The sequence below is a fragment of the Talpa occidentalis genome, unplaced genomic scaffold, assembly GCF_014898055.3.
Source record: "Talpa occidentalis isolate TD23 unplaced genomic scaffold, MPIMG_talOcc4v2.1 talOcc4.14, whole genome shotgun sequence".
NCBI lineage: Eukaryota > Metazoa > Chordata > Mammalia > Eulipotyphla > Talpidae > Talpa > Talpa occidentalis.
Genome location: NW_023601433.1, coordinates 75,292,789 through 75,318,872, shown reverse-complemented (window position 1 = coordinate 75,318,872; position 26,084 = coordinate 75,292,789). Strand labels below are relative to the sequence as shown.

The 26,084-nt window shown below is 47.1% G+C and overlaps 2 protein-coding genes across 3 annotated transcripts in view; one reads left to right on the top strand and one right to left on the bottom strand.

Annotated features, from left to right (window-relative positions):
- Nucleotides 1-6,231: 6,231 nt before the first annotated feature.
- LOC119244828 (cytochrome b-c1 complex subunit 9) lies at nucleotides 6,232-8,400 on the bottom strand. Its single transcript, XM_037510857.2, has 2 exons — nucleotides 8,219-8,400; nucleotides 6,232-6,515 (listed from the first exon to the last, which is right to left on the bottom strand). The coding sequence occupies exons 1-2, from the start codon at nucleotides 8,366-8,368 to the stop codon at nucleotides 6,471-6,473; spliced, it is 195 nt and encodes a 64-aa protein (XP_037366754.1). The 5' UTR covers nucleotides 8,369-8,400; the 3' UTR covers nucleotides 6,232-6,470.
- A 340-nt stretch (nucleotides 8,401-8,740) lies between these two features.
- Nucleotides 8,741-26,084, top strand: part of ZMAT5 (zinc finger matrin-type 5) — a 28,388-nt gene continuing 11,044 nt past the window's right edge. Inside the window, exons 1-2 of one of the 2 annotated variants that reach the window (XM_037510855.2) lie at nucleotides 8,741-8,818; nucleotides 23,057-23,210. In XM_037510855.2, coding sequence (XP_037366752.1) covers nucleotides 23,084-23,210 — 127 coding nt within the window. In that variant the 5' untranslated portion in view covers nucleotides 8,741-8,818; nucleotides 23,057-23,083. Of the gene's footprint in view, nucleotides 8,819-8,854; nucleotides 9,057-23,056; nucleotides 23,211-26,084 lie in introns of those variants that run through there. The other variant, XM_054695240.1, reaches the window with a different exon arrangement.

Below are 26,084 nucleotides of genomic sequence, written 5' to 3'. Positions count from 1 at the left end.
AGTCAATGGGAATAATCATATAACCTCCTGGATTACTACTCAAGTGAAATGACACATAAACTGCAAAGCACTTAGTATAAGCCTGGCTCATAGTAAGTGGTTGATAAATGTGAGCTATCAATCAGGAACCCCACTGGGGCCTCACTTTCTTCTGAGAATGAAATCCAAACTCTTTTAGTGTGACCTACATGACCATACAGTATCTGACCCTTTCTATCATTCCCTCACTTCCTTTGGTTCAGTGAATAAACCAGTCTCGTTACAATGCAGGGGCTGTCTGTCCAACATGCATAGAGGCAGTTGCCCTGACTTCAGGTTTTGAGAAAAGAAGGCAGCTTTATTGCAAATCAACTGGCAAAGAGGCAGGAGGCAAACTCAACTCTGCCTCCCCAGTTAAGAAAGAAAATGAGGTTATATAGGTTTTGGGGATTAGGATTGAGAACAAAGTTAAAATTTTTAAGATTTTATTTTTGCATATAAGAACTGGGGTGTAGGCCAGAAGTACAGGGAGATGAGATAATTCACCAGAGACAGAGAGGGGAGCAGAACAAGCAGATCTACTGAAATGCACTGCTCAGGGCAGCAGTGGGTGAGACAAGAGAGGTCTGCTGCGCCATGTGGGTCAGCTCCCCTGGCTGGAGATTGAATTCAGGCTGCCGCAGATAACCATCTCCGTGGTAGCGCTAAGACTTAACCCCTAGGTCAACAGGAAGGCCTGAAAGTTAAATTTTACTTTTTTTTTTTTAAGATTTATTTATTTATGCATACGAGAACGGGAGTACAGGCCAGAGGTGTCAGGGGTGAGAGGATTCGCCAGAAACAGAGTGGGGAGCAGAACAGGCAGACTGACTGAATTACATTGCTGAGGAGAGCAGCGGGTGAGACAGGGGAGGTCTGCTGCACTGTGTGGGTAGCTCTCTGCCTGGCTGGGGATAAAAATCCTGCTGCAGAGGCTGCAGATAACTTCACAGTGCTGTGCTTAACCCCTCGAGCCACCAGGGAGGCCCCCAAAGTTAAATTTTATTGCCTAAGAAGTGGGCTAAAGGCAAAGAAACTGTGGACTTGGCTAAAGTTCATTGGCTAGTTACAGGGCAATTCTTTTTTTTTTTTTGAGATAACTGAATTTTTGCGGGTGGGCCTGTCACCTTTGGGTAGCCCACTGCATTTGCAGTCCCCTGGGGGCTCCAACTGGTTTTGGGGCTCGGTTCAATGTTAGTAGTTGCAGTTAGTTCAGGATGGGTCATCTGCAGGTAAACTGCATTTTTTAGTATGAACCTCAAAAAGAAAGATAAGGTTTTTTGTTTTTGTTTTTGCTTTTGTTTTCTTTTCTTCTATGCTCTAGGTTCTGAGAGGGATTTAACCATTTAGCCTTAGTTACCAACTCATGCCCACCTTAGGGCACTTGGAGGTTCTCTTCTGGAATGCTCTTACTCTCAATCTTGACCTGGTTGAGATTTCCACTCAAATCTCAGCCAAATGTCATCTACATGGAAAAGTCTTCCTTGACCTGGGGCCTCCCTGGTGGCATGGGGCTAAGTCTCAGTGCTGTCACCATCAAGGCCTGAGTTAGATACCCTGGCTGTTTTGCCTACTGCTCCCCTCAGCAGTGTATTTCAATAAATTCACCTGTTCTGCTCCCCACTCTGTCTCTGGTGAATCCTCTCACACCTCTGATCTACATGCCAGGTCTTCCATGCATAAATAAATCAATCTTAAAAAAAAAAAAAAAAGAGGGCCTCCCTGGTGGTGCAAGGGGTTAAGTCTCAGCACTATGAAGCTGTCAGCAGCCACTGCAGCATGAGTTAGACCCCCGGCCAGGGAGGTGACCCACAGGCGCAGCAGACCTCTCCTGTCTCGCCAGCTGCTCCCCTCAGCAGTGTATTTCGGTAGATCCGTCTGTTCTGCTCCCCACTCTGTCTCTGGTGAATCTTCTCACTCCCCTTCCCCACAGCTCTGGCCTATGCCCCAGCTCTTGGAAGCATAAATAAATAAATCTTTAAAAAAACAAAAGAAGAAGAAAAGTCTTCCTTGACTGCCTACCTGAACAGCTAGTCTTGCTCCTCAAACCTGAGTCACTCTCTCTGTTTTACCCAGTTTCAACCTTTAACATGAGCTGAAAGTCTATTTACTTTCTTTTTACTGCCTGTCCCAACTACCATGTAAGATTCAGGAAGTTAATGATCTTCCTCGCTCTCTGTTATATGCACAGGGTCTAGACCAGGGCTGGGCAGTGTAAGCACTCAATAAAAAGGTATTGGTTGAATAAAAGTACATTTTCTACCATTTAAAAATTTATTGAAAATAAATTTCTTTCTTTCTTTTATGGTTTCTTCCCATTTGCAGAGATATTTTTGAATACAAAAGGGAAGGTAGGAGAATAAAATATCAGCTCAAATACTCTTAGTCCAGAGAGCAGATTTGCTTCCTTAGAACTATACTGGTTGGGCCTCCCTGGTGGTGCAGCGGTTGAGCGCTGGGCTGTGAAGCTGCCTGCAGCCTCTGCAGCGCCGGTTCAATCCCTGGCTGCCGGCGAGGGTCCCACATGACACACGGACCTCTCCTGCTGCCCGCTGGTCCCCTCAGCAGTGTATTTCATCAGTCTCCTGTTCTGTTCCCTGCTCTGGTTCTGGTGAATTCTCTCACCCTCCCGTGCTTCTGACTATACCCAGTACTTGTATAAATAAATAAATCTTAAAAAAAAAAAAAAAAAAACTATACTGGATGCCAACTTCTCAAATTCCAGAGGACTTCTGAACTTGCTTTATGAGTACCCGAGCATTTTGTTTTCCTGTCACCTGTGGGAGGGGAGCAGGTGAGGAATCCTTGGGGCTTTATTATTCTAAAGACCGTCTAAGCTCTTGACTCCAAGAAATGCCTTGTTTGAACTTGAGAATGAAGACACTTTCCCTGTAATAAACAGCTTCTCCGTTCCAGTCAGAGGACAGTGCTAATCCTTGCTTCCTCTACCTGTGAGGCAGAAAACCACCCAGCGAGCTGAGTGGGGAGACCCAGTTGTCATTTGGCAGTGCCACTCAAAGACAGTCATCATCAGGACCCCAGGAAGGGAGCTCTGGGTTGCCAAGCAGTCTGGTTCCAGGCTTAGAGCCATGGCTGAGGGCTCACATTTTCATCTCTCTGGGTAGTCCCCTTATCAAGCACATGCTTGCTTCAGAAAACTAAGAAATCAGAGAAAAACACAAGGGAAAAGAAAACAATTTATCCAAATTTAACCACTGTTAACATTTTGGTGTGAGCATTTCCAATATTCTTCTTATACATGTTTATCAAAATTTTTTCCATTTTCTTTATGAATTTTGACTGTTTCATGTATTCACCTTAATCATTTTTATTTGATTTTTTTAAAGATTTATTTTTATTTATTTATGCATACAAGAACTGGGGTGTAGAGAATTCACCAGAGACAGAGGAAGGAGCAGAACAGGCAGCTCTACTGAAATACACTGCTGAGGGGGGCAGCTGAGACAGGAGAGGTCTGCTGTTCATGCAGGTTAGCTCCCTGACTGAGGAGCAAACTCATGCCGCAATGACTGGCGATAGCATGATACACTGAGACTTAAATCCCTGTGCCACCAGGGAGGCCCTTAATTGCCTTCTTAATAAAGTATTTTATTAGAATAGCAGTATCTGCTTGTTGTAACAAAAAAGGTAATTATCTACTGCACAAAATGAAAGTTCTTTGTAATCCCATCCTTAGAGAAAACCACCATGAAGTTTAGGGCACATCCCTCAGTTTTGTGTTTCCATACACAATGTGTATTTACATAAATGAGCTCAAGCTAAACAATGAAACATACCATGTTGTGGTTTGACAGCTTTTTCACATAATCCATTTTTCTTTACCACTACACAGACACCTCAGTCTTTCAGTGTCTATGGAGGTTTCTGTGTGTGAATTGTTTCCATAGTATGAACGGATCTAGTTCACCACTCCCCAATGAAGGACATTTTTTCCCTTTCTTCTTTAAATTCCAAACAATGCCCCTATGACCTTTTGGGTATGTAGGTGTATACAGGTGATCCTGGGGCTAATTTCCTTGAAGTGGAATTTCAGTGTCAAGGGGAATGTACATTTGACAGAACTTCCCCCCCCAAAACTATTGTTCCAGGCCTCACAAGCAGTATCTGCTCCTTCACCAAAAAACTGGTGCTGCTCATCTTTTCCATCTTGTTGATATGATGGGCAAAAACATGCATTTCATCTTGTATTAGTGAAAATGGGCACATTTTCAAGTTTGTGGCTGTTGTATGTCTTGTCATTGGTCACCGCTTTTATTGAGTTATTCACCTTTTTCATCTTTTTTTGTATTAATTGGGAAGACAGCTTCATGTAGTAGCAAGGTTGGTACTTTGCCATATTTGTCGGGTCTTTTTATTTTTTGGATATTTTCTCCTCGTTAAAACTGGTTTTAAATGACTGCATAGTTCACACCAATAGTAATTCCTATTTTGCATATTTTGCTTGCTTTCATCTTCCCTCATATTATAAACACCACGGTGAACATTTGTGGGCATGCGCATGTCTTTAGGAAATTTTCCAGAAGTGGGATTTATTGAGTAGAAGATGTGCACACTATCTTAACACATATGTACAAAACACACCCCAGGAAAATGGTACCACTTGACACTCTTGCCAATAGCACCAGAGCACCATTTGTTCAAAAAAGTCAGGAAATATTCTTTAGCTTGGCAGAGTTGGTAAGTATATTCATTTCCTACGGCTGCTTTAGCAGATTATCACAAACCGAATGCTGAAACAACAGAAATCAATTCAAAGTTCTGGAGGTTAGAGCGCTAACACCAAGTTTCAGCAGGACCACACTTAATCCTTAGGGAAGAATCTTCCTTGCTGCTCTCCTAATTTCTGGTGGTTGCTGACAATCTGCCGTTCCTGGGCCTTCAATAGCATAATTCCAACCTCTGGTTCTGTATTCACACAGCTTTCTTCCCCATGTGTCCTCACATGACCTTCTTAAATGGACAGCAGTCACTGGATGACCTCATCTTAATTTAACTAGTTACAACAGCAAAGACCCTATTTCTAAATAAGGTCGTGTTTTGAGGTCTTGTGGATATGAATTTAGGGGAGACACTATTCAACCCCATACAATAGGAAAGTGGGCTTATTATCATGCTTTTTTTAAAGATTTATTTATTTTTTATACAAGAACCGGGGTACAGACCAGTTGCATGGGAGAGGACTCACCAGAGACAGAGTGAGGAATAGAACAGGCAGACTGACAAAATACACTGCTGAGGGGAGCAGTGGGCAAGACAGGACAGGTCTGCCCTACCATGTGGGACCCTCACCCGCTGGCCAGGATCCAACCGGCGCTGCAGTGGCTGTGGACAGCTTCACAGGGCGGTGCTCAACCGCCTGCGCCATCAGGGGAGGCCCTCTGTATCTATTTTATAAAATGATATTTACAGTATCTCCTGTAGGAATTCAAGCCCCATGTTTACCACCAGGTGCCCAGGGCATAGCAGTGCCTCAATGACCACCCAAACATTTGTTGAGTGACCAGAATATGATCGTTGAACCCCTCCAGAGGTTTCTGGTATAACCTTCTGGTTCTCTGGGTTCCCCCCATATCTCTGCCAGCAATTACCTCCATGTGTCAGGATCTGTAATTATATTAACTGCGTTTAATAACTTCCTTAATAGTCACAAAAACCCCATACAGAGGATACTATTACTCCCATCATATAGACCAGGAAACTGAAGCTGAAACTGAAGCTCAGCAAGGTCAAATGACCCACCCTTGGTTCATGCAACTAGAACTGGTGTGAGGATTCAAACCCACTAAGAACTAAACTCAGCACTCCGGTTCAACTTTATCAACATCAGAAGATGGGCTGTGGCCTAGAGCTGGGTGGCAGCTTACCCTAAGACACTCAGCAAGTTAAAGGATGAACAAAGACAAGACTCTGGGACAGGGAGTAGACCAAGACCTCCCAGGCCAAGGTTTTTCCCAGGCTGAGGCAACAGTGCTTTCACAAGGTCTAGCCAGTTAGCTCTCTGTGTGATTTAGGAATGCAATTGCAAGTTAGAAGCCAGATAAAGGAACATCTCTAACTCTAGCTCATGTTTTAAAAACCAAATTCTTTGGGAGAATTTGAGAAATAACAAACTCTTCCCTGTAGGTATTTGAAGAGGACTCTGAAGTAGTCTTAAATAACTGACAAATGAAGGTCACATACAGTCAACAAAGCACCCAATGCAGAAGCAGGTCTAAGGACAATTTACATTTATTTGCTGATGACTCTAACTAAACATACTTCAAACACAGCAGAAGTTAAAGAGTCTGTCAGGTGAAGCCAGTTCTTGCAAATGGTTAAAGATGGGCCATGAGGAATAACTTAACCATCATCTTCAAGCTGAGGCCCTGGTTCTGGGCAACAGTGGATGAATGGACCTGGTCCTTCTGGCCTGCATGGAGACTTCCGAGGAACTATTCCTGGTTCTCATACTTGTGCTTGATGTGTTTCCACAGCTTCTGCATTTTAAAGACAAGAGCAACAAACTTTCAGTTTCATCTCTTACATTTTTTTTTTTTAAATATTTATTTATTTATGCATACAAGAGCTGGGGTAAAGGCCAGAGATGCAGGGGGTGAGCGGATTCACCAGAGACAGAGCGGGGAACAGAATAGGCGGACTGACTGAAATACAGTGCTGAGGGGAGCAGCGGGTGAGACAGGAGAGGTCTGCTTTGCCATGTGGGTTTCTCTCTGGCCAGCCGGGGATTGAACTCGCACTGCAGAGGCCACGGATTGCTTCATAGTGTGGTGCCTAACCACTTGCGCCTCCAGGGAGGCCCTCACCTCTTACATTTTACAACTACTCCTGCTGCCCTGGTCTCTAAAACAAGCTTGAGAAAAACACGTACCAAATCCTGACTGCTGTGGTGGGTAAAGCAGAAGCAACACTAGACTTAAAACGGATATTACTAACATTTATAAAATGCTTTGATGCTCTCACCACCCTGTGAAGTGGGATGATCTTAGTTTTATACAAAATTGAGATTGTGGGAACTGCTCCAAAGCACAAAACGATTAAGGAACAGAGCCTAGAAGTTGTCTCAATTCCTCAACACTGCAGTATTACTCAAGAGGTCCTAAGTGCATAGTCCTCAAATACTTCACACTGAGTCATTTTTGATTCCCTCGGCTACATGATTCTTGGGGAAAGAACTACCTGGATTCTTGTTCCAAAAAGCACAGTAGGTGGCTTAAGACAGCATACTCAGATACCTTTCCCATACAATAGGAATATGGTCAAAAGCTTGTAATATAGCCAGCTTGTAGGAGAGAGGGAACAGTGGCAGTACCTTCATAAGGGCAGAAAGTTGCCCTGGCCACAGGCAGTAACAGCAGTAGCATACATAGCCTACTGAGTCTGTACAGTCAGAGTCTTGCAATAAAAGCGTAAGTCAACAGTGGAACAGGACTATTGAACAAGATCTTCCCCAGTACAAGTCACAATTTAAAGCTACAGAGCATGCACAGTACCAAGCACATAATGAGTCTAAGAGGTGTCATTATTCCCTATCTTATGCCTCCACTTTCTCCCCAAAAATGTAATGTTATTGAGAGGTACCACCTAGGCTCTGAGGCACCTTGCCTGTAATCATATAATCCTCACAATAATTCCCTGAGGTAGTTACTATTAACTATTTCACAGATAAAAAAGCTCAGCGAAATTAAGAAATTTGCCCAAACTTAATGCCACAGTTATTAAGTGACAAGGCTCAGTATTCCCATCTAGGAGCTCTGATTTCATAGGCCCCACTCTTGCGTTGGAAGCCTTGGGAAGTGAAAGAGCTGTCTGAAAAGGCCAGCCACAGTGTTTAAGATGTCCTTTCACGACCGTCGCCCTCTCAAATATTCTCCGTAGTATTTGTTCCTGGTTCCAGCCCTCACTGCTAGTGTGGCCAGCAAGGCCTTAGCGCTAACTAGGCTTCAATTTTCACTTCTGCAAATGGACAAGTGGGTACCTAGGGAGGGAGATAGCAATACTTACAACCCCTGCAAAGTAGACTGTTATGATTTCATTTAACGTTTTAGGGTTCACTCCACGGCAGTGTAGAGACACCCAAAATTTAACAGGTTTCTCATAAAGGAAGACTGAGTCCCGCCGCGCCTCCACTCCCCGTCACCCCTCAGCCGAGCCCAAGGTCAGGAATGGCCCAGGCCCTCACCCCCTGGTTGATGTTTTCGTAGATCGCGTCTGCGCCTTGGTCGAAGGCGCGCTCGAAGAACAGGGCACCCACAGCGATGGTGAGGGCGAAGGTGGAGGTCCTGCGGAACAGCAGGGAATACAGCCTCGCAGTAACCGTGGGGCCCGCCATATTTGCCCACTGCCGAATTCGAACCTCTGCGCCTGCGTAGTGGTCGACCTTGCTCTACAAATGTCCTCGAGGTGCGGTACTTTGTGGGATTTGTAGTTCCACTGAATCCCAGAGTTCTTGGTTTTGAATCACGAAAACAATAATGGTCTAACATCGGTGAAAAATCTCACATGACTCAGATCAGCGCAGCTCAAATAGTTTGTTAAGATTTATTACCTGTTTCTTTCCCCTCCGTCGTTTATCGCTGGTGGACTCTTTTGAACTACAAAACCCAGAAGCCCTTGCGCTTCTTTCACCACCTCCCCACCTCGCGCGGTCTCCGCTTTATTTCCAATGGCTTCTGGGAAGGGTGGCCCGACACCAAGGAAAGAACTACCAATCCCAGCAAGCAGCGCGTGACGCGAGGGCGCAGGAGGAGGAGCTCGCAGCCGGCTGGTCCCTTGAAACCAGGTACTTTCTGCGGAATGTCGAGGGGCAGTCCTTGTCTCTTTCCCCCTCACCGAGTATTTGGGCTTTTCCTGCTAAGTCCGCTTTCCCCGTGGCGGGATAGGAAGTGAATAGAGGGGCGCCCAGGGCGCTCGTTTTCTCGCCGGTCTTAGTACTAAATCCTGGCCTAGAGTTGGCGCTTTCGGCGAAAGTAGAAGCCTGGGTACCGCACCCCTTAGCCCCGACTCGAGGGGAGGAGCAGGTCGGTCCGAGCTTCTGGTTCCCTCCCCTCACCCCTGGCCCCTCCCCTCCCCCCGAGGTTCTCAGTGGAGGCCCCAGGCCCCAGAGACCTGAGGACACTCATTTCTTCTTGGGGATAGAAAGAACAAAGGCTTTGGAGCACCAGGCCATTCAACAGATGTTTTCTGAGCTCCTCCTTTGGACTGTGTGCTGGGGACCCAGCGGTGAACCAGTCACTCTCTCATGGATCGCTCATTCTGTGTGTGCCAGATGGGGAGGTGCAGTAGCCACAAAGTAGTAATGTTAATGGAGGGACGGGTGATGGTGCTATTTCAGCTATTAGCTAGGGTGCCCAGGATGACACTCAACCATAGCACTGAATGAATAGTAGTGGGTCAAGCAGGAAAATGTTGCAAAGGCCATGAGGCTGCTGCAGTCCTGGGACGTCTGAGGGAAAAGAGTAGAGTGGACTATGAAGAAGTGAGCTCTGCTCAGCTCATATCTGGCCTTATGACCCATAGTAAGGAGTCTAGCTTTTTTGTTTGTTTTTCTAATTGTATTAGGAAGCCTCTGAACGGTTTTAAGCAGGGATGTGACTTAATCTAATTTATGTTCTAATGTCATCATTCAGACTTCTCTGGAGAATAAACTGAAGGGAAGTTATTGTGGATAAGTTGAGGGGGGATGGTAATTTTGATTAAGGCATGGATTAGAATAGTGATCAGATTTGGGGTGTATCTTGGGAGGTTGGACAGACAGAACAGCCTGACAGTGGCATGTAGGTCGTAGGAAAAGAGGATTCAAGTTTTGACCTCAAGAACTTAAAATCAACAAGTTTGAGCTGCTTCTTAGACAAATAGGGATTTGGATCTGGAGTTTAGAGATGTCTGAGCCAAATAAGAAAAATTGATATAAAGGTAGCATTGAAAACTAGGGACTGGATTCCAGGCCTGGATGGGCCTCTGACTCACAAGCAACAATAATGCCTGATTAGGAGAATGGCAGGAAGAATGTGAACTGCTGTACACCCATGATGAGTTATTATTACTGCTGTTATTTACTGTTTGCAAAGCGTCCTACAGCCCAGTGGGGCAGGAAGCTATGAGGCTCTTGGGAAGGAATACCTCTGTCTTGCCAATAATTGACAACAAATTTGGCTGATGGGAAGTTCAGAGGTGGGATGGGTAAGGAAGACCACAGGGAGTTAAGGTGTGCTTGTTTTTATTTTTTGTCTTTTTTTTTTTTTTTAATAGAGGCATGTTTTATTTATTTATTTGTTTGTTTGTTTTTTTGTTTATACATGCACTGGGTACAGTCAGAAGCACGGGAGGGTGAGAGAATTCACCAGAGCCAGAGCGGGGAGCAGAACAGGCAGAAGGACCGAAGTACACTGCTGAGGGGAGCAGCGGGCGGCAGGAGAGGTCTGCGCGCCATGTGGGACCCTCCTCCGGTGGCCGGGGAGCAGTCGGGATCGAACCGGCGCTGCAGAGGCTGCGGGCCCCTTCGCAACCCAGCGCTCAACCGCTGCGCCACCGGGGAGGCCCTATTTTTTGTCTTTTTAATGCTCATTTTGGACTAACAATTTCATTCTTTAAATTTAATTTTATATATTTTTTAGATCAGTTTTCATTTTTGCACAATGTATTCATTTTCATCCTGGTTATAGTCCCCACAATTCCCACCCCTCTGTTTTTTTTTTTTTTTTTAAGAGTTACCTTATTTATACAAGAACTGTGCTGCAGGCCAGATGCGCGGGAGGGTGAGAGGATTCACCAGAGACAGAGTGGGGAACAGAACAGGCAGACCAACGAAATACACTGGTGAGGGGACCAGTGGGCAAGACAGGAGATGTCTGCTTGCCGCATGGGTTGCTCCAAGGTTGGCGGGGATCGAACCAGCACTGCAGAGGCTGCGGACAGCTTCACAGCGCTGTGCTCAACCACCTGCGCCATCAGGGAGGTCCCCACCCACCTGTTTTGATCCTTCTCCCTTCTCCCCCTGTAGTGTGTCTCTGGTTTATAGTTGCTTGTTGATTTTGATTTTTACTTTATTATAATTAGTCTTTTTCCTGACCCCTTTTTTAGGTTTTCTAGGTTCCTGCTATGAGTGAGACCATCTGGTATTTTTCTCTTTCTTTCTGGCTTATTTCGCTGAGCATGATCCCTTCCAGCTCCATCCATGCTACTGCAAGTGGCATGAATTTATCTTTTTTGATTGCTGAGTAATATTCCATTGTGTATATGTACCACATCTTCTTGATCCAGTCATTTATTTTGGGGCATTTGTTTATTTATTTATTTTTTTTTTATATAGAGGCATGTTTTTTCTTTCTTTCTTTCTTTCTTTCTTTCTTTCTTTCTTTCTTTCTTTCTTTCTTTCTTTCTTTCTTTCTTTCTTTCTTTCTGTTTATACATGCACTGGGTACAGTCAGAAGCTCGGGAGGGTGAGAGAATTCACCAGAGCCAGAGCGGAGAGCAGAGCAGGCAGAAGGACCAAAGTACACTGCTGAGGGGAGCAGCGGGCGGCAGGAGAGGTCTGCGCGCCATGTGGGACCCTCCTCCGGTGGCCAGGGAGCAGCCGGGGATCGAACCGGCGCCGCAGAGGCTGCGGGCAGCTTCGCAACCCAGCACTCAACCGCTGCGCCACCGGGGAGGCCCTATTTTGGGGCATTTGGGTTGTTTCCATAGCTTAGCTATTGTAAACAGTGCTGCTATAAACATAAGGGTGCAGGTGCCCTTTTGAATTAATGTTTCTGTGTCCTTTGGGTAAATACCTAGCAGTGGAATTGCTGGTTCATATGGAAGCTCCATCTTTGGAGTAACAATTTTAAAACGTAATTTCTTTAAGTCCTTGACTTCAGTTTAGCAGTTGTTATTCTCTACATAAATCTAGAAAAATGGCCTCAGCTTTTTCTTTGATTAATGTTTACACTCAAGTTGAACAAACTTAATTTCTTTAAATATTCAGTGCTATTTACAGCTTATTACCTTCCCTTAAACATTTAACTCCATTTATAAACTTAATATGTTTGATTTTCTTTTTTAAGTACTTCAGATACATAACCTAACAAACATTTTCCCCCAAATATTTAAGCAGTTGCTAGAAAAATCCAATAAATTAAACTTAACAAACATAATAAATTTCAAGTTCTTGTAATCAGCTCAATACTTTTTTTTTTTTTTCAGCTCAATACTTTTAATAGACTTAAATGAAATTCTTTTATGTCACTGGTTCTCAGTAGAGGGAGCTTACAAAAAATAGACTCCATCTCTGACATAAAATTAGAATATGCACACACCCTTATCAGTAGTTTTCACAACACCCCAGGTGATTCTAATATGTAGCCAGTGTTTTCTGTCATTGCTAACCTCTCAATGTAAAATAACAAGTCTAATAACAATTACTGACATATATTTTATCAATTACCTAACTATGTATTTTAACATTTTTATTTTATTTATTTTTTCCTAAAGATTTATTTATTTATGGAATCAAGAACTGGGGTACAGGCCAGAGGTGTTGGGGGGGTGAGAGGATTCACCAGAGACAGAGTGGAGAACAGAACAGGCAGATAGACAGAAATACACTGCTGAGGGGAGCAGTGGGCGAGTCAGGAGAGGTCTGCTGTGCCATATGGGTTGCTCCCTGGCTGCGGGATCGAACTCATGCTGCAGTGGCTACAAATAGCTTCATAGGTTGCGTCTTAACCCCTTGCGCCACCAGGGAGGCCCCTAATGTTTGTATTTTAAATTGGAATTGCTTTTCTGTCATATACTCAACATGTCAAAATCTTTTCAGTGTTATAGTTACCTTTTTTTTTTTAGATTTATTTATTTGTGCATACAAGAACTGGGGTATGGGCATGGTGAGAGGATTCATTAGAGACAGTGGGGAGCAGAACAGGCAGATCTACTGAAATACACTGCTGAGGGGAGCAGCGGGCAGACAGGAGAGGTCTGCTGTGCCATGTGAGTCAGCTCCCTGACTGGACATTGAATTCATGCTGCAGTGGCTGGCTATAACTAGATAGCCCTGAGACTTTAACCCTTACACCACCAGGGAGGCCCCTCAGTGTTATAGTTCCTTTATTTATTTATTTATTTATTTATTTATTTATTTTATTTATACAAGCACTGGGTACAGCCAGAAGCGCAGGAATGTGAGAGAATTCACCAGAACCAGAGCAGGGAGCAGAGCAGGCAGAAGGACCGAAGTACACTGCTGAGGGGAGCAGCGGGCGGCAGGAGAGGTCTGCGCGCCATGTGGGACCCTCCTCTGGTGGCCGGGGAGCAGCTGGGGATTGAACTGGCGCTGCAGAGGCTGCAGGCAGCTTCGCAACCCAGCGCTCAACCACTGTGCCACCGGGAGGCCCGTGTTATAGTTCCTTTTAAAGATCAAGTATACAATGATTATTGCAAAACTTAGGCCAGGAACATTAATATAATGAGTTTGATTTACTCTATCTCTACATTCAATTCTAAACTTTCCTGGAGTGTGACAGGATAGTTAACCAGTAAAGAAAACAGTTTTATCCCCTCTAAATAATATGTGCTTAGCATTCCAATCAAGTTGGGGTTAGTAAGCTGAATGTAACTGTACTGATTTCTAACTGGGGTGACCATGGGTTCTGTGTCTACCCGGACTGACCCCCTAGAAGACACTGCCTTTGGGACGCAGGGAATGGAGTGGTCAATGAGAAGGGGAAGCACTTTCTTCCATGTTTTTGCTTCTGACAGGTACTTACTAGGAGGGTACCGTGCTCTATAGTTAAAATGCACATGTCTAGCTATCCTACCCTCTCATCCCACCTCCCAATCCAGAAGGACTTCTTTTTTTTTTTTTTTAAGATTTATTTGTTTATTTATTTATTTATACAAGCACTGGGTACAGTCAGAAGTGCGGGAGGGTGAGAGGATTCACCAGAGCCAGAGCAGGGAGCAGAACAGGCAGAAGGACAGAAGTACACTGCTGAGGGGAGCAGCGGGTGCAGCAGGAGAGGTCTGCATGCCATGTGGGACCCTCGCTGGTGGCCGGGATCGAACCGGCGCTGCAGGGGCTGCGGGCAGCTTCGCAGCCCAGCTGCGCCACCAGGGGAGGCCTAGAAAGACTTCATTTTTTTTTTTAAATATGCTCCCATATTTTTAATTTTTTTTAAAGATTTTTTATTTATATAAGAACCGGGGTACATGCCAGTTGCGCGGGAGGGTGAGAGGATTCACCAGAGACAGAGGGGGGAACAGAACAGGCACACTGATGAAATACACTGAGAGGAGCAGCGGGCGAGGCAGGAGAGGTCTGTGGCGCCATGTGGGACCCTCCCTGGCCGGCCAGGATGGAACTGGTGCTGCAGAGGCTGCGGACAGCTTCACAGTGCAGCACTCAACCACCTGCGCCACCAGGGGAGGCCGAAGACTTCATTTTTAATAAGCTCCCTACTTGGGAGCCATGGAAAATTTTGAATGGGAGTCTTTCTAAAAAGGTTGATCTGATGCCCCAGAGTGGGGTAAAATGCGGAGGCTGGGGTAAGGAGAAGAAAATGGACTTGGAATGTGGTGGAACAAAAGGTCAGATGGTATTTGGAGCCCAGACTGGGGGTAGCAGAAAGGAAAGGCAGAGGTGGTTCTGAGTCTGGGTATCTGGTTTAGGAGCCTCCTTCAGACTATTTTTACCTTTCTTATTTGGAAACTCCAGCCTCCTGGGGCCCATAACTATCTGATGAGAAACTGTGTCTCCAGCCTGCAGCTCCCTGGAGCCCACATTCAGGTTCAGCCAACCTTCACTGGGCCAGGTCTGCTTGAAATCAGGGCATGCCCTATTAGCCTTCAGCACGGACTGAAGGAAATGTCTGCACCCTTTTCAACACCACCCATATCTAGCAGTGGACCTGGTCACTGGAACCTTTCATGGCATTCTCCTAAGGGAGGAGATAAATTTATTCCAGCATTTTTCTTGGGGGAGGGAGGTTTAAATTTTTGTTAAACAATTAATACTATATATAGAAACTTAGAAAAACACAAAATGAAAAAAAATCCCATAGATAATCCTATTATTCAGACATAGCCTCAGTAAATATTCTCTGTCTGCTGGGGGCAGGGGGGTTGTGTGAGTTTTGGAGCTGAGGTCTGTCTCCTTAAAAAAGTGGTATATTATACATACTGGGTATCTGATTCAGTTATGATAATGAGCTGTTTTTCATTTAGCAATATGGAGTGAACATTTGTGTGAGGAAATAGCTTCCTTTGACTTGATTTTTTAATGGCTGCGCATCGCTCCATTGAACAGATGTGGCTCATGCCCTGCTCTTGCTCTTTGCCAACTGTGGGCTCCTTCTGCACACAGTTTTTTTTAGGGTAAGACATTTAGATTTTAGTTTTAGGACAAGCTACGTTGCAGCGACCATCTTAGTACCCAGATCTTTGAAATCATCTCTGATCATTTTCTTAGAGGATTTCCTTGTTGGATGCAGGCTCCCTTCCTTGGTGTCCTCTGGTGCAGAGCTTATTATTACCTAGTATTGTTACTGGAGGCTCATCTGTCAGCCACCCCCAGCACAGCAATACTCAGTGCGCCTTCTTGTGAGAGATTAGGCACTGTGTTGGGGGGTGTGAACTCCAATATGATGGAGAGGAAGTGCTTAGCAAATGTTTGGCTGATGAATAAATGACTAAAAAGGGAACCAAGAACTTCAAGGTTGTGTGTATGAGGGTGTGTGGGTGGGTGCTTAGACTTAACTAAGGAGTGTTTTGGGATATATGGCACATTGTACCTGTGGCCACCAGAGATTATAAAGTGATTTGATTTTTTCATTCATTTATTTCACTGTATTTGTTATTAATTGCTATATAACAAATGACCCCAAACAATAAACATTTATTAAGTCATGGCTTCTAAGGGTCCAGAATTTGGGAGCGGCTTAGCTTGGTGATTCTGGCTCAGTGTCTCATGAAGTTGCAGTCAAATGCCAGCAGGGGTTATCCTCATCTGAAGGCTTGCCTGAGACTGGCAGGTTGACTTTCAAGTTTGCTCATGGCTATTAGCAAAAAAATATCAGTTCCTTACCACTTGGGTCTCCCCACAGGGCTGCTCATGATAGGGCAGTTAGCTTCCCCTGGAGCAAGTGGCCAGAGAAAGGGAGCCGCTAGGCTGGAACCTGCAGTGTCTTTGGTTACCTGATATTGGAAGTGACATACCGTCTGTCACATCTGCAGTTATTCTCTTAGTCACACAGACTAATTCTGATATAGCCTGGGAGGGAACAACATACCCTGCAAACACCAGGAGGTGAGATCACTGGGAGCCACTGAGGCTAGCAGCCACATCTACAAATGTGAATTGAGCACCATTGGCACGCCAGGCACTGCACTAAGTACCTAGCACGTATGATTTAATCATAATAATATTATGACATAGTATTGTTACCCTTGTTCTTCTAGACAAGGCTCAGAGGGTAAGTATTTGCTGAGAGTTCACAGCCTGAAAGTGGCAGGGAAGGATTCAGATGAGGGTTGAGTGATTAGAGTGAGTGTTGGCTTGAGTGGTCTGTGTGATTTGGGGCAAGCTCTTGGCCTCTCTGTTCTTCAGCCCATCATCTGATATCCTAGGCTAGCATTTGTCCAAGTATGTGGCCTATGGGCTTTGCATTAGAGCTTCCTTAGATCCTGGCCCTGTCCTAAACCTGCCAAGTTAGGATGAGAAAGCTGTGTGGTTGCTCTAAAACACCAGGGCATCAGAGAGAGACCCCTGATACCTTGGGCTCCTGTCAGGGAAGACATCTGGATCCTCTTGGCACTTCTGTTGCAGTTGGGTCCTGAGAGGGCAGTCTGCAGGTCAGCCCCACAGGGTAGTTCTTATGCCTTCGATTCCAGACGGCAGGCATATGTGGCAACTGGAACATTGCTGTGCTCCTAGTGGGTGTGCGATGAAGCTGTCCTCTGGCCACAGTTTGCTGTTTACCTGAGGTCTGGCAGTGCCATAATTAGAAGAAATGACAGGTGAGCTTGAGGGCAGCCTGTGGTGAGCACTAGTCCAGGATAATTACACTGTGCATCCAGCCCCTGGCCACAGCCATGCTTATTTTAGCCTTGTGCCAAAGCTAGCTCTGTGCCTGAGACGCACAAATGAAAGGAACCGAGTATTGAAGAAGCACACACCTGCCCCATGACCGCCCCCTCCCCCAATATTAAATAATATTGGCCTCTCTGTTCTTCAGCCCATCATCTGATATCCTAGGCTAGCATTTGTCCAATTATGTGGCCTATGGGCTTTGCATTAGAGCTTCATTAGATCCTGGCCCTGTCCTAAACCTGCCAAGTTAGGATGCGAAAGCTGTGTGGTTGCCCCCCGCCCCCATGTAGCAGAAGGATGGGAGGGGGTAGGTCCTGGGTTGGCCAGTGTGTGCTTGGTTATGGGGCCTCAGGCATCATGGCGAGAGCTCCCAGAGAGGGTGCGGGGATCCTCAGCACCAATGGCCACGCATTTCTCCTAGCTGTGGCAGATAAGGGGTATTTTTGAGCCTGTGTCCTCATCTATGAAATGGACACCTTCATATTTATTCAGAAGGTCTCTGTGAGGATTAAATAAGAGAATGAGAACCAAGTATGAGTGCGAACACATAAGACTCAAATTTGAGCTATCTTCTTGCCCTTCCCAATCACCTAGCCACCCAATCCTCTTCTTCCCTCTTCTGTCTGCCTGTGTCTCAATTAGTTGGTAATCTTTCCTTTTCCTTGGGCCCAGAGCACTGAAGTCAGGTGCCAGGGAGAGTCAGGTGTGGTTTACATCAGTGGAATGGGACTCTGCTGGAGGCAGGTCCCCTGGGGAGGGTGGTGGTGGCAGGAGACCTGCTTTGGGGGCCTTCCTTGTCTCTTCTCACTCCATCCTCAACTACCCAGATCCAAGCTAGCAAAGAGGGCCTGTGGCAAAAAGAGGGAGAGTGGCATTGCATTCTGTAGGCTGCTTCCTTGCTCGTTCCACAAGCTGTTATGTGCGTGAAGCCCTATTCGGGTACTGGGGTGCAGCAGCTGGACCAACAGAACTCTGCTTTCGTGGAGCCTGCATTCTGGGGGAAACAGGCTCACGTGACAGTAAATCTGTGTGAGAAGGTGCACCGAGTTGTGGAAACAGCTTGTTGTCAGGGGACGAAGTGTCTGCAGCTGCCACTTTGGCTGCAATTTAAAATCAGGTGATCAGGGTGTGCCTATGGGGTGAGCAAGGAGGGGGGCCTCCTGGGTAATAGTGATGTTGGCAGTAACAACCTCCCTTCTTTGAGCACTAACTGCATGCTAGGCATCCTAACTACTAAACTATTTAACTTAATCACTACCTTGGTGAATCCACTGCAGGGGGTCCCTGTTTTGTATTTTTTTTTTGTTTTTTTTTTCCCCCCTAAAGGTGTATTTATTTATTTGTTTGTTTTTTTATTTATACAAGAACCAGGGTACAGGCCAAATGCACGGGAGGGTGGGAGGATTCATCAGAGACAGAGCGGGGAACAGAACAGGGAGACTGATGAAGTACACTGCTGAGGGGAGCAGCGGGCAAGACAGGAGAGGTCTGCCGCGCCATGTGGGACCCTCGCCGGCCAGCCGGGATCGAACCCATGCTTCAGAGGCTGCGGGCAGCTTCACAGAGCGGCACTCAACCGCCTGCGCCACCAGGGCAGGCCCGGGTCCCTGTTTTGTAGCTAGGTTCAGAGATGAAATAACTCTCCAGAGGTCAGCCAGCTGATAAGTGGTAACGCTGAGACTCCAACCTGGACCCGGGTGGCCCAGAGGGTTGTCCACTGCCCCTTGGTCATGAGGAACCACTCTGTCACCTGGCAAAGTGCCAGAGCATTGGCAGAAGCTATTGCAAATTTGGACCTGGTCCCTGGGACAGGGAGGGTGGCACCACCTGTGTTCTCTGCAAGGGAGAAGGGCTGGATTGTTCTGTGTTCCGGACAGGGCCTTGCTCACATGCTGCGGAGCATGCCAGCCTCCGAGGACAAGGATGAATCACCGCAGAGAGGGCCAGCTTAGTCAGCACCCCACGCTGGTGTGTGAGCGCCATCAGGGACGTCCTGCTGGCCCCACCCCGCCCCCCTTCACTGACCTCCCACTCAGGGCTGCCAAGTGCAGTGGTACAGGTTGTGTCTGGTGCAAGGACACCAGGCTGAGGGGTGAGTTAGAGTAAAGTACACACTGCTTGCCAAGTTATGTATCTGGCAGCGTGCTGTACCTGTCTGGAGGATACTGCAGCTGTGCTTTTGTCTCATCAGTGCCAAGGCACTGGAGCCCTAGAGGTTCACACAGGGGTGATACCTGGGGAGGTCATCTTGTGGAAGGTCAGCTCCTGCCCAGCAAAGGGCCTTCTGCCTCCGTGGGGACAGGCCTGTGAGGTAGGTGGGAAATGCAGTCACCCAGAGCCAATGTGCCGCCCTGCCACCACCACGGGCAGTGGGGGCGCTGTGCAGAGCAGCTGCACAGGAAAGGGGTCTGGGTTCACTGTGGGCCTAGGATCCACTTCCACCTCTGCCTTGTGCTGTGTGCTTTGGGCAACTCACCTCCCTCATCTGCTATACAGACTAGCTGACTTAAACACCGACATCCTATTCCTTGTTCTGAGCTTTAGTTTCCTGACATAGGGACTTTTTGGAGGTCAATAATAATGACAGTGATGACAGCCAACATGTCTTGTGGCTTCCTGTGAATCTAAATGAAGTATGTGTATGGTACTCTTATTATCCTAATTTTCATGGCAGGAAACGAAGACCGGAAGTTAATTGCCAAGAGTCATATAGTTAGGAAGCAGTGACACCTGGATATAACATGGACTGCGGAAAGGCCATTAGAGATCTCCTAGTCTGGGCTGCTTTACATGTGAAAACTGAGGCCCAGAGAGTGCAAGTGACACAGTCTCACCTAGCAGAGGTGGACTAGAACTCAGGGTCCCATTGACCCATCCTGAACAACTGAGCAGTCCCCCAGATGAGGGACGTGGCAGAGGAAGACATGGGTGGGTGGCACAGCCACTGCGGCTCTCAAGTGATGCTTTTTGCCCTCCATGGGGTGTGTGTGTATCTTATTCTCTTTCTCTGTCTCTCAGTCTCTGTCTTTCTCTACCTCCCTGCCCCCCTACACACATGAAACCAGGGGCCTCATCTTTTGGATCATAGCATTGCTAGGCAGGTTTTGATTTCCTGGGGTGCTGGTGGGAGGCATTCTTTCAGACGCTCTGCCCTTATTGGATCTGTACTGGGGGCACCTCTCACCATCTCTTTGAGTTCCGTTTCTTCCTTCCAAATGGGATTGTTCATACCTCTCATGGTTTTGGGAAAACTGTCATCAGTATCATTTGCTGGGAGGAGACTTTTATAAGTGATCAAAAGTATGGTTTCTAGCACCATCCTGCCTGGATTCTAAACCCAGCTGAGATTCTTTCTGCAACTTAACCTTGGCAAAATCATTTCACTTTGGGAGCCTCCATGCCCTCATTTGAAAAGATGTGATAACTTCTACCTTACAGGTTAACCTGAGTTTTAAATGAGTATAAAGCATCTGGCCTGGTGCTGGCACCTAGTAGGTGCTCAATAAATGAAATGCTGGGTAGCATTTATTGAGTCTATGCACAATGCTGGATATAGTCATTTAATAGCTGTCACTCTTTTATTAATAACCCATTTGGGGCCTCCCCGGTGGTGCAGTGGTTGGGCGTTGGGCTGTGGGGCTGCCCGCAGCCTCTGCAGCGCTGGTTCGATCCCCGGCGGCTGGGCAAGGGTCCCGCATGGTGCGCAGACCTCTCCTGCCACCCACTGCTCCCCTCAGCAGTGTACTTCTTCATCGGTCTGCCTGTTCTGTTCTCTGCTCTGGCTCTGGTGAGTTCTCTCACCCTCCCGCGCTTCTGAGTCTACCCAGTGCTTGTATAAATAAATAAATAAATAAATAAATCTTAAAAAAAAATTAAAAAAAAAAGAATCACGAATAGTAAAATCAAAAAAAAAAAAATAATAACCCATTTGGATCAGCAAACTTCTGTGTACCACTTCCCAGGCAACCAGGCAACCGATCAGACCCACAGCCTCATGTGCCCATAGTGCAAGTAGAGGCGTAGGGAGAAGTTTCTTGTCCAAGGTCACATAGAGCTGGCTTCTTGGTGCCCTGTGTGATTTTGTCCAGCAAAATCTGCCGCAGAGACACTATTCCATCTCAGTCTCCCAGAGGGACACCTTTCCTTCTGCCTCTCCCCTCCTCATTACTCTCCAGAGCCAGCAGCTCCTCAGAGCTTCAGGCTTCGTGATGGCTTGGTTAAGCACTCGGCCGTTAAACGTTCATCTCTTACAATTTCAATCCAATTCCTATAAGTTTATTGGCAAGACGGGGTGTATTAGAGCTGCCAAATTTAATTTATCAAGTCCGTGTGTCTGGGATGCAGTTTCTCAGCAGTAATGGGAGAAGAGAGGTTTTATTCGTTTTCATTTTGAATGACTGTCTGTTCCTGATCCCATTACAGCCCTTGACTTAATGGCTGCTGTCCCTGTCTGCTGCAGGAGCAGCTTTCTCCATCAGCTTGTGTGGCTGCCTGAACTGTCCAGGAGCTTGTTTGTCTCTGTGTCTCTCCTCAATGTCTTCTTCCCAAGATGCATTCCCCCGTCTGTCTGCCCTGTGCGTCAGGTCCCTGCTTTATCTTTGTTTGCCAGATCTTGGGAGTCTGGTGCTTTTGCTCATAGCCTGGGCTGCTACTTAGAGACCTTAGGGAAGTCACTTTCCTTCTTTCTCTGGAAGGTGCTCTGTGAAATGAGGGTCAGACTACAGGACCTAAAAGGTGAGGGGCTGGCTTAGGCTTAATGCAGGTCCCAGATGATGGCCCCAACTCTCCCCTGGTCTTATGGCATCAAATTAGGGGACCCACTTGCTGACCATGATCAGGAGTGGCTGTTGTGCCCACCATGGTTGAGGGGTCTTAAGACCCTGAAACTTATTATTTCTCTCAGTGATTGGGGAATGGGGATACCTGTCACCTAGGAGGTTAATTGTTTGCAATTCTGCCTGAGGCCCCTGTCTTCTCTAAGCTTTGAACTGACAGTGGAAGAGGGGACTCTGCCAGAGGCAGGTTTTTAGGATACCTGGGTTTGCCTTCTGTTTGCCAACTATGTGAGCTTGGGCAAGTCATTTCGTCTCTCTGAACCTCAGCTGTCCCATAAGGAAGATGGAAATTAATTCCTTTAAGGAAATTAATTCCTTTAGTCAACAAATAATTGGTTGTATTCTCTATAGCATGTACCACTTTTGGTGCTGGGGCTTTGGAAATAAACAAAACAAAAATATCTCAGCCCACATTGATTTATATTCCTATTGGGGGGAAAAGACTGTAAACATGACGAATAGCTTACTTATTATTTTGAAGGGTGATCAAAATGAAGCGGGGAATGGAGAAAGCTAAGGGGAGGTTTCTGCAATCTAAACAAAGTGGTCACACTAGATTACCAAGAAGGCGGTGTTTGGGCAGATTGCAGGAGTCCAGTGAACAAAGTGTGGCAGCTACGTGAGGAGGGGCATTCAGACAGAGGGAACAGCAGGTGCCAACACCAGGAGGTGGGTGTGTGCTTGGCATGTGTGAGGAGCAGAGGAAGCCTGTGTGGCCAGCATTGAGAGAATAAAGAGATCAGAGGTGGTGCTGGTGGGGGTGGGGGGGGGTTGAGAGGGGGCTGGCCAGGGGATATAAGGTTTTGGCTCTCCAGCTTGGCTACACTTGTGTATTTATTGGGGAAGTTTAAAAAAAATGCTGATTCCTGGGCCTCAACTGCTATGGTTCACATTAACTGGCCTGAGTAGTCTGTGAAAAGATCCCTCTAGAATACGGCATCTTAGGCCATAATCATCAGCCCACATTCTTCTGCTCTGTCGTGAGGTGTAAAGAGGTGGTGCAAATAATAGAAATTTCCTTGCACAGCACAGGCCTGGTCTGTGTGCTAGTGTTGGGGAGGTGTGCTGTAGGTTTGTGGGGAGGGAGTTTCCTCCACTCTCTGAGTGTTTTGTGACTTCTCAGGCAGCCGCAGCACCTGGGATAGGTGTAATGGGGAAGCGTTACTTCTGCGACTACTGTGATCGCTCCTTCCAGGACAACCTCCATAACCGCAAGAAGCACTTGAATGGACTGCAGCACCTCAAAGCCAAGAAGGTCTGGTACGACATGTTCCGAGGTAGGTGTCTGCTGGCCAGGCTGGTAGAATTCTGCTCTCCCATCTTTCTTATCGTTACACCAGGAAGCACTGCGGGCCAGTGACAGTCCAGTCTTGGCTCTTTGAAGAGTGAAAGGAGCCTGGGCTCCTGGCCTATAGGGTAGATGGGTCCTCAGACCGGCAGGCTCCTTTCCCCAGAAATCTTGACCAGGGCTCCTTTTTCCAGGTGATGTTCCAGGCCCTGGGGATACTGTAGCCAGGAAGAGGGCCTATCTGAGGAGGTGATATTTGAGCCAACAGCTGAAAGACAGGAAAAAGCCAGCTATACCATTCTGGGCAAAGGGCATTCAGAGGCAGGCAGGCAGCATAAGCAAGCATGGTGTTCTGGGAGCCAAAGGGAGAAGGTGCGACTGGACACAGTGGGAGAGGAAGATGGTAGGGACGGGAGCTGGAGAGAGGAGAGGGACCAGATCAGGAGGGCCTGGGGAGGCTGCAGTATGGGGCCTGGGTTATCCCAAGGGCAGAGGGCAGCCTTTGAAAGGCTTTAGGCAGCAGCCAGCATGACCAGAGCTACATTTGACAGTGATGACTGACTGCCCCGTGAGCGGTGGGGTGCAATAATTGGCTGCTGAATGACTGGCTGGCTGGCTGAATAACTGAGCTGCCGGAGGGAGGGCTCTTCTAGGAAAGGCTTGAGCCGGTGTGACTAGGGGAATGAGCTAAGGGTGCAAATACCTAGCACAGGGCATGGCATCCGGGAGCGCTCTCTAGAGGGGAGCAGCTGCCCTGCCATCCTCGACAATAGCATCAGCCAAAGAGGTGCAGGCGGAAGTGGCCAGCCAGCCAGGAGCCTCTGAAAGGGAGAAGGAGGCTGGCAGTGGGGCAGGAGCAGGGTGGGAACCAATGCTCCATGAGTTGGGGAACAGGATTCTGGGGACAGGGCCCACATCCAGGAAGGAAAGTAAAGGAAAGGGAAGGGCTGAGTCCCAGCAGCCAAGAAGGAAGGAGAAGAGGAAACTGTTCCCTCTTCTGAGACTCAGAATTCACACGAAGGCAGTGAGCATTTATTGATTGCCTGCTGCATGCCAGGTGCCTTCCATGGTTTGTATCTGCTTTTCTCAGTAATTCTCTAAGGCCGTGTGTCTCAGCCCTTGGAATTAGAATCACCTGGAGACCTTTAAATAAAAAACTGATTCCCTGACTCTATCCCCAGAGGTAGGTTTGGCATGGATTCTCTAGGCATGGTATTTTTAAAGCTCTCTCAGATTCCCCCCATTTCACATGAAGAATCCGAGGCTTGGGTAAGAAAGAATGGTCAGGCCACTGAGCAGGCATGAGTGGGAGTAGAGAGGGGTTCATTAGCAGAGGGTCTCCTGGGTGCCTACAAGGCCTCTGACTCTGGTGTCAGGCATGGAACTGGGCCTCAGGATCACCTTGGTGTTTGCTCCTAATCCTTGATTTTCAAGCAAGAGTAGCTGGGTCTCTGGTCCAGACTAATCAGCAGAGGGCTATAGAAAAGGAGAGATAGCTAGCAGTGGGCACCATGAGCCCCTTCTTGGGGGTCCTGCATTCTCAGGGTCCTCTCACAGCCCCAGCCATGTCCAGTGCTTGGAACTCTGTGACGGAGGCTGGCTAGGTCAGAGATCCCCACTTAAGGTGGTGACTGAAATCCAAAGAAGTGGATCAGCTCACTTGGAAGCCCCAAGCTGACATAAGAGCTCTTTCTACTTCCTTAAAGGCTTCCTCAGGCCCTAGCTCATCTACACAGCCACGCAGCACAGGGGCTCCCTGGCCTGAGCTAGAACTTAGCACTGCTCTGCTCCCAGCTTCATGTCTTTGGACAAGTCCTTAGCCCTCAGAAGGGCTGATGATCTGTCTACCATGATCAACCCTGAGCTTGGTTGCCTGGATGTTAGTCCCAAGGTGTCACTAAGAACAGTGTGACCCTAATTTTGTCATGGGTGAAACAGCCATAGCAACAGTGCCCACCTCCCAGGATGTGACAGGGGCTCATTAATCTCTTAAAAACTATATGTCTTACAGTTACAGTTAAGGGTTTAGTAAGTAGGAATAGTACCTATGGGTTCACAAAAGGATTGACCTCAGGCCCTGGATCTCATTCGTTCAGCCAGTGCTCTGTGAACACTTAGTATGTCCTTGGCTCTCAGACAGACTCTGAAGACATAAAAGTGAATAAAACCAGGCCCCTCTCCTAAGTGACCTTGCACCCAGCTATAACAGTAGGTTCGGGGCAGAACCCTTGACATCCATGGCCTCCATGCTCTACTGATCTCTCCCTTTGAGTCCAGCCATACCTGCCACTACAGGTACTGCTCCCCATGATGGCAAGCCCTTCCTGCGCTCTCCCCTACCCCCACCCTGGTCCTCCCATCTCAGAACTCAACTCAAGCATCAAGTTCTCCTGGATGCCCTCCCTGATTGCCGGGCTGGGCACCGTCATTTGACTGTATGCTAGCTGTTTACTCCATTTATATCTGAATGGATTAGTGTGACTGTTTGACTGAAAGGAAGGACCAGGTCTGACTTTCACTAAATCCTCATTCTGGCATGGTGCCTGGTACACAGGACGTGCTCAGTAAATGTTTGTTAGATGAATGTCCAAATGAATGAGCAAATAGACACGGAGCACCAGGGCAGCTGTTAATTTTGAGAGATGAAGCAAGAAGGACCAATAGGGTCATATGACGAGGAGCCTTGCATACCCAGTAGAGGAGCACAGGGTTCTTTCTGCAGGGCCTACGCTTGGAGTAGGGTGTCTCACTTCAGAGTCACTGAGGAGCTTTTTAAACAGTTCTCATGCTCTCTCCCACAGATGAATTAAGGAGAAAGGTGGGCTCCACCAGCCAAGTACTTTAAAAGTTAGCCAGTGATTCT